The sequence below is a fragment of the Hemiscyllium ocellatum genome, chromosome 8 (genome assembly GCF_020745735.1).
Source record: "Hemiscyllium ocellatum isolate sHemOce1 chromosome 8, sHemOce1.pat.X.cur, whole genome shotgun sequence".
NCBI lineage: Eukaryota > Metazoa > Chordata > Chondrichthyes > Orectolobiformes > Hemiscylliidae > Hemiscyllium > Hemiscyllium ocellatum.
This window is the reverse complement of record NC_083408.1, coordinates 40,706,121-40,717,884: the sequence shown is the minus strand read 5'-3', so window position 1 is coordinate 40,717,884 and position 11,764 is coordinate 40,706,121. Positions and strand designations below refer to the sequence as shown.

Sequence of the window (11,764 nt, the reverse complement as noted above, 5' to 3'; positions counted from 1 at the left end):
ATCAGTGGAATGGAGTTTAAATCAACAGTTTTCTGAGATAGGTGAGCAATTATTGTGTCTACCTGACCCCTAAATCAATAGAAAAACACAGGAAACTGCTGTCATTGAACAACATAAAATATATCCAAACACTAAAGGTCTGCAGTATACTTGGATTGAGTGTGTTATTTTCCTAAATTTACTCGCTGGTCAGTTTGAAATCAAGACTTTGTTATATGATGCCAGAAACACAAAGTTTTTGCAATAAAAAAGTTGTAATTATCTTATGAACTTTCCACTGTATTCTACGCGTCTGTGCGGGGAAGACTCCATTTTACTGCTTTTGAAGGTCACCACGCTCACAAGGTTTCACAACTTCAGGAAGTGTACCTTGTTCCATTGTTGTTCTCTACAGGCATGTAAATTATTTGACACCTAAAAAAAACACACAGGTTATTCTTCAGCATCTTTATTGAGGTAAAGATATTTAACTATATGTTCAGGACTAGGTTAGCACTTCAACACATATAATTATCTTGCTAATTTGGCATCTGAAAAATTAATTAATCTTTAAAAATTAATATTGAGTCATGTAGTAATGAAACAGACCTTCAGCCCAACTTGTCCATGCTGACCAGGTTTTCCAAACAGAACTAGTCCCATTTGCCTGCATTTGGCCCATATTCCTTCAAACCTTTCCTGTCCAAATGTCCTTTAAACATTGTGATTGCACCCACCTCTATCACTTCCTCTGGCAGTTCATTCCCTGTCACAATGCCAATCATCTGCTGATGTATTTGCATAATTACATGCTTTCAGGATTGTGTTTCAGGTTTCATTTCAACTTGCAGTATTCTCCTGTTGCCATTAGTTTCCAATGCTATTTTCTACCAGCTTATAGCCCTCCCTCATGTCGTGCAAGTAGGCTTTATCCATGTAAATGCCAACATGTATGGGTGCTGTCTGCTCTGTCCCGGTAGAGACATCAGGCAAGCTGTTTCCTCTGATGGCTCATACGACATGACCCTACTTGTCCTAGTTGGCTATTGTGGATTGGGAAATATTACTAGAAGGCATGATAAGGAATGTGTGACACAAGTATAAATGTATGATTGCTAACAAGGAAACAGCGAGAGAAAGAATGTTTTACTGTTTCTACATACAGTCAGTTCTTCTATAAAGCGATGGTCATATTCTTGTGCAACCCTCCATTATAGAGAAATTGTGTTTCAGAAACAGCCCTTAAAGTGTTGGCGATGCAATTGCATTACAGCCAAATCACATTTTAAAAGTTCCCACTTTAGAAACAGCATTCCCCAATTTGTCAATCGTGTTACAGTGAATTTGTGTTGACGAAACTCGCATTATAGCAGAAAGACCTGTATAATGCATTAAAATCGATGCACAACCCAAATGTGACACTTTAACAGTCCAAAGCAGTTCAGTCCAGGAGTAGCACCACTAGCAGCACAAACAGGTTGCATTATACCTTGCAGTGTGCTCACACTGGCAAATAGGTACACGGGGCATTGAGGTAGGGCTCAGGAGGTGGGGAGGATGGCATTTAATATTTGGAATGCTTTGGCAATTTCTACTGTCTTCAAAAATTGATTTTGGTTCCATGGGACTATTGGCCATAAGAGGGAGGACCAAGAGAATTGAGAAAACAGTGACATCAAACTAATTTGTACTAACTTAATAAACTATTACATAGACCTAACCCTTTCTGGTTGTGAATCTATGGAGGGTGTGGACCCTGAAATGGTGTGAACACACAGTAGGTAAACTCAATTTATTGGTATGATTCCTCTTCCCCATTCAAACATCATTCCAAGATCAGAACAAAGAGCGGGAGAATGATGCAGGTTAGGATTTTGCAATCTACCTACACTTTGACAGCATTGCAAGCTTGCCAATTTATTTTGCTCTTGCTTTGGGTTATACTCGATATTGAGACAGAAGATAAAGGGATGCTTTGGAACTGTGCAAAAAAACAGCACCTGACCAATGAAGCCACAGTAAGTCTGATGACCCATGGATTTAAGACAGTGAGTTTGAAGAAGAGACAGCCAGAGATAGACTTCTCTCAATGAGGAGGAGCAGTGAGAGGTGACAGCAAAGAACAGGAGATTTCTGACCAGTCTGCACTTCTCTGCTGTATGAACCAAACCTACATTCAGAGGCAAATTTAAGGAAGGAAAAGGAGCTTGATGAGATCTTATAAGCCTGTCAATAAAGATTTGTTGGAGAAAATCAGCTGCATTCTCAGAACCATAGCAACATAGAAATTAGGAGCAGGAGTAGGCCATTCAGCCATAGAATCATAGAGTCATAAAGGTGTACAGCATGGAAATAGACCCTTCGGTCCAACCTGTCCATGCCGACCAGATATCCCAACCCAATCTAGTCCAACCTGCCAGCACCTGATCCATATCCCTCCAAACCCTTCCTATTCATATACCCATCCAAATGCCTTCTTAATGTTGCAATTGTACCAGCCTCCACCACATCCTCTGGCAGCTCATTCCATACATGTACCACCCTCTGTGTGAAAAAGTTGCCCCTTAGGTCTCTTTTATATCTTTCCACTCTCATTATCTCAGTCATAAATGGCCTACTCTATATCTTTAGATTGTGACTTCTGGTCCTGGTCTCCGTGGTCCTGCATTTGCTCTGTCTAGTTCCATTAGAATGTCTGAGGCTTCTTTGACATTCCCTTTTACCTTTTTCTTAAATATATATATGATTTATTATTAAAATGGTGCCAGAGTATGGCAACTTAAACACTTTACACTGTATTTTTTTTGTAAAAATACAAGTTACAATAAATTTCTATTCTATTCTAATCTATTCTATTCTATTCATTCTTCTGTTGTCCACTGAATATAGGCCTAACTGAACAAATTTGTATTCATATGTCAATAAAGCACTGCTGCCTTATAGTACCAGGGACCCGGGTTTGATTCCAGCCTTGGATAACTGTGTGGAGTTTGCATGTTCTCCCCGTGTCCGCATGGGTTTCCTCCGGGTGCTCCAGTTTCCTCCCACCATCCAAAGATGCGCAGGTTAGGTGGATTGGGCAAGCTAAATTGCCCATAGTGTCCAGGGATGTGCAGGTTAGGTGGGTTAGCAATGGAAAATGCAGGGTTACAAGGATGGCGGGATGGGGCTGATTAGGATGGTCTTTTGAGGGTTGGTGTGGACTCATTGGGCTGAATGGCCTGCTTTCACATTGTAGGGGTTCTATAGCTCTTCAGTCCTGTCATCCCAGGAATTGTCTGTAGCCTGGTTATCACTGCTGTTATGCATGAAGGAATTAGTTTAGAGCAGCATTGAACAAGTGTTAACTTGTTGGACATCTAGAGAGATGCTACCATGCCCAAACCTCTCTCCAATATAGTGATGGCTGCAACTAACAGATTGGGCTTCCACTTCAGGCTTTCCAGGATGGACGGATTAGATGTAACTGCAAATAATTGTAGGCTTCACCCATCTTGTCACGCAGATTGTTTCAAGTCAGTAGGATGAGGAGGAGTTTAATGTGCAGTGATACAATGGACAGCCATAGGATTTGATTGTTAATTTGTGACCAATAATTACTTTCAGTAATGGATGTGTTTGTGTCACTCCAACAGAAAAGGTGTCTGTTACCAAAGGAGAGGTAGCATGTATCTGCTGTTGAAGCTCAATGATCTGCCTTTATCTTCTTTCGAGGACACTCCTCTACAAAGCACGTAATGCATAATAAAATAGTGACAGTTGATTTTGTGAAGCCCACGATCATGCAGTGTTCAAAATCCTATCACTGCATTTCCCTAAAAGGAGACCTATACTCTATCTTTCTTGTATCATCCAATCTCATGCTTCCTGAATCTTGTCTAAGTAGGAGTGCCGATGATTTCTAGGTTATTGTGTATCCAGAGATGGTAGCAAAAAAAAAATCCTTTTTATGCAGAGTCTGAGATGTATCCAGAATACAGAATCAGGAATTAATTCTCTTTAAAGAATAACGCACAAACCTTGTGGACTATACATCAGATACCCACATGGTGACTTAATCCCTCCTTTTTTTCATCCTCTTGTTGCTGGCCTCCAGACTGCCCATCAGAAAAATACAGTAATCACACATCATTTGTCAACATCAGTGAATGCATCTTCAAATGCTATAATCTAAGAACTTCCCCACTCAAGTCACACGCTGCTCACTGTGCCACTCTCTGTCAGAATCTTCTCAAACATCTCTATCAATCACAGCTCAAAGGCAATGTTCCAACCTGCATACACACCATTAGCACTGCTGCAAGACTCACACCCATATTTCTCAACTTGCACAGACTGTCAGCTAATCAACCATAACAACCAAAACACATTATATTACAAATACACTTCCCCTTCTCTCGCAAGACATAGGACAAGATGAAGCGTAAACAGAGAAAGCTAAACAACAGGGGACAAACATGATTACCATAATCAGAACAGCAATTGCTGAAGGTGTAACCAGTAGCAATGTTGAAAACGCTAAAGAGTCAAGATCTGTTCACATACAATTCTTTTCTTTTCAAATCTGACTTTCTTCTCAAACCACAATCCTTTCTGATTTACATGTTTCAGACACTTCTTGTCACTATTGCACCGCTTCATTATTACCCTATCATGTGCCTTTCTCAGTTGAGATACCTCAGGACTGCAGTCTGGTCAGACAGTGAGTGGTGGAACAGAAGGAGGTTGGAACAATAGGAAGGCAGTAATGAAGATGGAAAATGGAAGATGAAAACTCACTCTCAAACCCATAGACACCAGCTCAGATACTGAAGTGCATCACCTGAAACTATGAGCGAACTAGATTCAATTGTAACATTCAAAGGAATTTGGATAAGCAACTAAATAATGCAGGACTACATGGAAGAGGCAGGAATGGGATACTTTGGCTGAACCTTTCAAAGAATTGGTTGATTCTATGTAAGAAATTTGGTTACTCACTGTGTTCCTTCGATTTTTTTATTCTTTTGTAAGTTCGATAGATCACTACAAGAATTAATGCTTCAAAAAATTGGAACAACAAGAAAATGAGTGGAAATAAGTAAAGTGCAGAAATATCTTCCTGGTTGAAAGCAACTTTGAGGATGGTAGTACACAGCTGGACATTTTGGCTTCCAGTTTCCATAGAAACTGTCCGCCGGCACCTGTTGAAAGAGAGTAAATATGTTAGGAGAGGCTTCCTGGGTGTAGATGATCTTCAGTGTGCTGCTATAACTGACTGGGCTTTGATTGGGGTTTAAATAGGTTGAATAGGTAGGGTTGGTGCTGAACTTTTGTAATATGAATTTATACTACACAACTTAGCAGCTGCGAAGTTACACAATCTGCTTCAGTACAGACTGAATTGAAAACAAATTACTGTCCGTGACATTGTCATCAACCTTTAAAAAAAATACTTGGATAGACACTTGAAATGTCATAACTTTCAAGGATATGGGTACTGTGTTCAAATGTAGATTTAGTATAGCTTTGTCAGTACAGACTTGATGGTCAAAATGCCTCTTCTGAAATGTCTGATGATGCATTTATCACTCAAGTTCGCTATGCACCTCCATTTACAAGCATGAGAAGGAGATTATTTTATTCTTTAATGGTAATTAAAGTTGCTGACAAAACAAGATTTGTCCTTGACTGCCCTTGAATTGATTGGTTTATCAAATCATTTCAGAGGCACTTAAGAGTCAGTCATATTGCTCTGGGTCTGGAGCCACATGTAGGCCAGAGCAAGTAAGCATTACTGATTTATTTCCCTAAAGGACATTGGATGTTCTTTGTCTCTGACAATTGATAATGGTTTCAATATTATTATACCAAGGTGATCCTAGATTTTTGAAACTGAATTTAAACCCACCAGCTGCCATAGGATTTAATCTCTTTCTCCAGAGCACTAGTTCACAGGTTTCAGGTTTATTAACACAGTGATATTACCACTACACCACCATCTTCCCCAGCGTGAATGTTGCTGAAGAGAAAAATGTTGCTGAAACTTTTCATCTTGCAGTTATACTATGCAAGAATGCTAAATTTCAAACAAGCACGATTTCGTATTCTCCACAGAAGAACAGGGTGCTGATTGGTCAGCAAGTTGACTCTCATTGGCTGAAGTGTTGCCATAGCGAAAGTAATGCAGCACAATAGGCTCCACAAACCCCCTGACAACTCAATAAAAGTACATGGCTTGAACACGTGTTTTTTGTTTGCAGAGAGTGGGTAGCTACACATGACTGCATTGTAAAATGGCTTATGACAAATTGACTGCCTGCTTTACACCCCTCCCACATTCTATTTCCAATGAAGCCGACCCATTCCAGATTGGGCCTGATCAAGTCTCGATACAACTGAAGCATCCCATCCAGCCATTTTATTTCCAGCACCCTTCAGATAAAATCCATCTCTACATCAAATGTTTTAATTATTTTACACCTATTCATGAATGATCTGTCCACGGGCGCACCTCTGTTAAGGACAGATGTCAGCCTACTGTAATCTCATTGAACTAATAAATGAGAAGCCCTGGCTAATTCTCTGGGACATGGGTTCAAATCCAATGATGGCAGCTGGTGAGGTTTAAATGCGATTAATGAATTCAAGGACTTAATCAAAATTAAATCTGGGAATGATGGGTGATTTCAGTACCACTGCTCACAAAGTTAACATTGTTCGTTGTACTAGCTAACCTAATGTCCTTCAGGGATTGAAATCTACCATCCTTACCTGGTCTGGCCTACATGTGACTCCATAGCAATGTAGTTGGCTCTAACTGCTCTCAATGGGCAGCACTTGCCAGCCTTTCCAATGGCATTAATTGTACGAGTAAGTAAAATAGACATCCCTTTCCTTTGTCATTGTTCCCTGTCTCTTACCATTAAGAAAATATTCTGACTTGACCTTCTTGGATCCCAACTGGATTCCTTCATACTGAATAACAAACATCTGCTCCAGTTTTGCCTATGTACTTTATCTGTCTCTGTTGTAACTTCCTATTCTTATCTACATAATACATCACCTCGGCATGGATTACAAGGGTGAAGGCTGAAAGGATGTTTTCCCTTGTGGGAGAAGGGAACCATTCGTGTCTCCCATTTAAGATGGAGGTGAGGAGAATATTTTTTGTCTCGGGGTTTATGCAACTGCAGAACACGCCGCACTTGGGAGAAGTGGAGGCAGGGTTGCTGAATATTTTTAAAATAGAGGAAGGAGTCAACAGGTGGAGGGAATAGTCCACAGTCAGATCAGCTAAATGGCAGAGCAGGCTTGAGAGCTAGAATACAAGAGCATGGATGTGTCACCTGAGCTGTATAAGGGTCTGGTTCGACTGCATTCTGAATATTGTGAGTAGTTTTGGGCCCCGTATCTAAGGAAGCATGGGCTGGTGTTTAAGGGGTCCAAAAGAGGTTAACAAGAATGACCCTGGGGATGAAGGGTTTGTCGTATGCATAGTGGTTGAGTACTCTGGGTTGGTACTCAATGGAGTTTAGAAGGATGGGGGGGAGGGGGGATCTAATTGAATCTTACAGAATACTGAGATTCCTGGATAGAGTGGATCTAGAGATGTTTCCGCTATCAGGAGAGACGGGGACCCAAGGGATGCCTTAGAGTGAAAGGCCGATCTTTGGAACGGAAATGAGGAGGAATTTCTTCAGCCAAAGGTTGATCACTCTGTGAAAATCATTGTCACAGTGGTCGGCGGAGGCCAAGTCATTGAATATCTTTAAGACAGAGATAGATAAGTTCCTGCTTGGTAAAGGTAATCAAGGGTGATGGGGACAAGGGATGGGAATGGCATGGAGAAACATATCAGTCTTGATTGAATGATGGAACACACCCAATGGGCTGAATGGCCTTATTCTGCTCCTTTGTCTGATGGTCTTATGATCTGATGGCCTAATCTTGCTCTGAATTTGTATTTTCATATTAATGGTATCCAAAAATATGAACGTATAACTCTCTAATATTTCACTCTAGACATTCTGTTGAGGGGTCATCTGAAAGAGATGTGAATAGATATGCTTTATTTTAGAATTAGTTCCTACTCTCTTCTGAATCAAGAACATTCAGGTAGCTCTCTGTGTTACTGACAGCCCCTAATAGAAGCCAAACATTCAGCTTGACTTTCAACCAGATATTTGTGGTTTTCGTTTCCAATGAAGGTGTGATAAAGCTTCTGACATGCACTCTCATTGTAAGTAGTACCTAATTTAAATCTATGTAATTAAAGTTTTATGCCTCAGTTAGTGTTACAAGAATGGACAAAAGACGACCATTTCAAATGCTAAGACAAAACTGTTTCTACTGCAATTAATTGCACACGTTACCTTTCCGGTAAGCTGCATAGATATGAGAGGACATATCCGAAAGTATATCCTAGAAAGGGCATTAATGCTGTGGTAGCAAGTAGGCGAGAGGAGAAAAGCATCCAGAGACTGGTCCCAATTGACATTCCTGACAAGATGCCAATTATTATTCCTGCGATAAGAAGAATGAACAGGCCTGCCTGAAAGAGAAACATGCAAGTTTAATGAAACAAAATGCTTTGAATGAAACAAGCTCACAATAACCCAAATACCAAGAGTCCATCTGTATTAACTGACATGCCACAATTACCCTTCCACTGCAACTCAGGCGAATGGTGCAACTTCCGAGAAGCCTGTTGAGATGTTCAGATTGTTTTCCTCAGCATTAGCATTCAGACTGAACCTTTAAACCAATGCAGCAAAAGGAGGCTTTTCCCATATTCTCTGCAACAAGCTAACCTAGGAATAGTTTGGCCATGTTAAGTCTGAATCAGACCTGTATGGAGAACTGGCCTGTACATAATGCAGTGATGTTATAGAGAGGATCCCACACAGATTTACTTAACTGATGAGAAAACTGCCACATGTTATCATTGAAAGGCATCACTAAGTTAGGATTCATTTAATTTTTGAACTTTTTAAACAGAAAACAAACAGAGAAGATACCATGCTGGCAAATTATCAAATCTCTTACTTTAGTTATTGTCTTTGAGTACTTTGGGTACTTGTCATTGAGGAAGATGCCAATGCCACAAGGGATGAGCATGAAGACCAGGGTTATGGAAATCTCTCTATATGGGACTTTACTTGCCAGTGATAGGCCTTTGCAATAGAGATAAAGAAGGAGAGGCATCATGCCAAGTGCCAGTACTGTAGAGCATGTGGTCATCACAATACTGTCGGGATAATAAGAGAGACAATGTTAGATAAAATTGCAGCAAAGATTAGCCATAAACAATTCAGTCACCAGTTCTGAAATACAATGTTACTGATATTAACAATGCTAACTAATAGTTACCTCTTCCTTGACAGTGTAATCTTTACAGAGGAATTTTAAAAATTTGCTCATGGATTGTGGGCATCACTGGCTGGGCCAGCATTTGATGCCTATCTGGATTTCCTAGAGGGCAGTTAAGAGCCAACCGCATTGCTGTGTGGGTGGGATCACATGTAGGCCAGACTAGATGACAATGACAAATTTCCTTTTGTAGAGGAACTAGCTGCCATGGGATGGGAGTCCACACTGTTAACTTTCTCTCTGAATATTTATCATCCTCCAACCCCGCCTGGCAAAGCTTTAAACTGGATCCATTTTTCAAGGCACCTGATTCAGGTGCAGTTATTGGAACGGATCTAAGGAATATTTTCAAATTTGGACATTACAATATTCTGGTTAATTTTAGCATTCATGTACACTGTAGTTACAGATGTGTATTTGTTCCCTCCATCATGGTCAATCACCTATTCCAATACAGCATGTGGTGACACTGGGGCTGAATGCTTTTGTGGATCTGGGATCCTGGCACTATGACCGAATGAAGAACCTGCACTTGTATCCTGGCAGCAGCCAGACTGAATGTCAGGACAGACAGAGGGTTCCTTGGTGATGAATGGGGTTTGTGTTGCAGACGGGCTAGAGGAGAGATGCCTCCCTTTTTTTTCCTCCACCTAGAAAACCTCTTTGATTTTGCTTCCAATTTGTACCCATCTCTCTCAGCTGCCAGCTAGACCTCCACCTGCAGATGGCGACAGTGGGGGAGAACACCAAGCAAGGAATTGTTTGGCCCAAGTGAGAGATGCAGATAAAGTAAGATATTAAACTGGCTATCACTGTTAAACATTTGGGTTCTGAATTCAAAAGGACACCATCTTCTTGGGGAACAAAATTTGTCAAACTGTATTTGGCTTGGAGAGTGAAAAAGTTGAAATCTTAATTTTTTTCAACACTGACAGTGCAATCAAGTGGCATTATAAAGGACTTTGAGGAGGATAACATTAACAATCCATACTTTTGTAAACATAGTCACAAAATATGCCATTTTCTAATGAAGACAATATTCTTTATCATTTAAATGTGTGAAACTGGCCTTCAGCAAATGCATGAAAGGGTACATAGCACAGACGGACAGTAATACAAGCGTAAAATATGGTGAATGCTGAAACAAAATAGAAAATGCTGGAAAGATTTAGCAGCTCGTCTTCATCTCTGGAGAGAAAAACGGAGTTAACATTTCACATCAATGACCTTTCATTAGTAGTTGAGCTGACAGTATTACGTGGCACCTTTTCTTAGACTCTTTCCCTAGACTTGCATCTTTCCCAAAGATGGATTCTACCCCTTAACCACTAGAAAAGCCAAGCTTCAGGTGAGCAGCTGTTTCCGTACCTGAGATTCATGTCTCCGTTCAGTGCCAGTGAGAAGATGTTGGAGAGGGTTCCGCCAGGGCAACAGCCACAGATCAGGACTGACAGAGATTCAATGGAGGACAGCCTGAAAGCCTTGGCGAGGCTGTAAGCTGTTAGGGGCATAATCCCATATTGAGAAAACACTGCAATCAGCACCCCCTTCGGTTTCAAAACATGATGCTTGATCATTGGTAATTCCATCGTGCAGCCCATTGATATCATTGTGATGAACAGAGCAAGGATTGAAATGACAGTAATAGTCTGATCTATTAGGTTTCCTGGTGGCTGGTCTGTCTCCCCCATACTTAAGTTTAAGATTGGTGTCGAGTTAATACTCAGGAGCACATTCCAAGCATCTTTCACCAAATATTCCTCACTGGTGGTGTTCATTTTGATTCAACGGTTCAACGCTTAATCCCTGAATCGCTTCTGCTTTGTAGATGAGAAGTAAATGGATCTCCCGAAATAAAACATTTACAGGGCTCCTGGTTTTGGGGATGCTTTTGTTTGATATAATTCTGCAGGAGTTTTGCTTCAAGTGCTACCAGGTAGCTTGTTCCTATAAAATCTGGCAATTTCTCTGAACCTACAAGAGAACAAGCACTGTAAAGTCATGTTTTAAGCTTTGCTGTGAGTTACAAGTGGCGGTATTCAGAGCAGTCTCTGAATAATAACAAAGAACTAGTCATTCAGTTCTTTTTATTTGGATGGCAGCCTAAAATTCTCTTTAATGGCTCTGATTTAATTATTTGGGAAATGCAGAGCAAGCAAAAGATACATAACCCTTGACTCATGGAATTGTTGCATGACTGTATTTCTTAAAAGCCTTGAGTTGAACAATGAAAAACAAGCTTGACACCAATATTACACTTTCTTTTTTTATATTTTCTCGTCATGTTCCTCCAGTTTTCTCCCCACTCTTCACAAAAGATGTGTTCATGCTGTGACTTGTCTCTTTGGATCCACACTGGGACATTGCTCCTTGGGTCCACATTAGGAGATACCTATCTGGGCCCATTCTGGATTATATATCTCTGGGTCCATAG

The 11,764-nt window shown here is 40.5% G+C and overlaps 1 protein-coding gene across 1 annotated transcript; it reads right to left on the bottom strand.

Moving 5' to 3' along the window:
* Positions 1-289: 289 nt before the first annotated feature.
* On the bottom strand, positions 290-11,108 carry slc10a1 (solute carrier family 10 member 1). Its single transcript, XM_060828950.1, has 5 exons — positions 10,699-11,108; positions 9,007-9,208; positions 8,334-8,512; positions 4,960-5,162; positions 290-414 (listed from the first exon to the last, which is right to left on the bottom strand). Exons 1-5 carry the CDS (start codon positions 11,106-11,108, stop codon positions 404-406), a joined length of 1,005 nt encoding a protein of 334 aa, XP_060684933.1. The 3' UTR covers positions 290-403.
* Between the last annotated feature and the right edge of the window lie 656 nt (positions 11,109-11,764).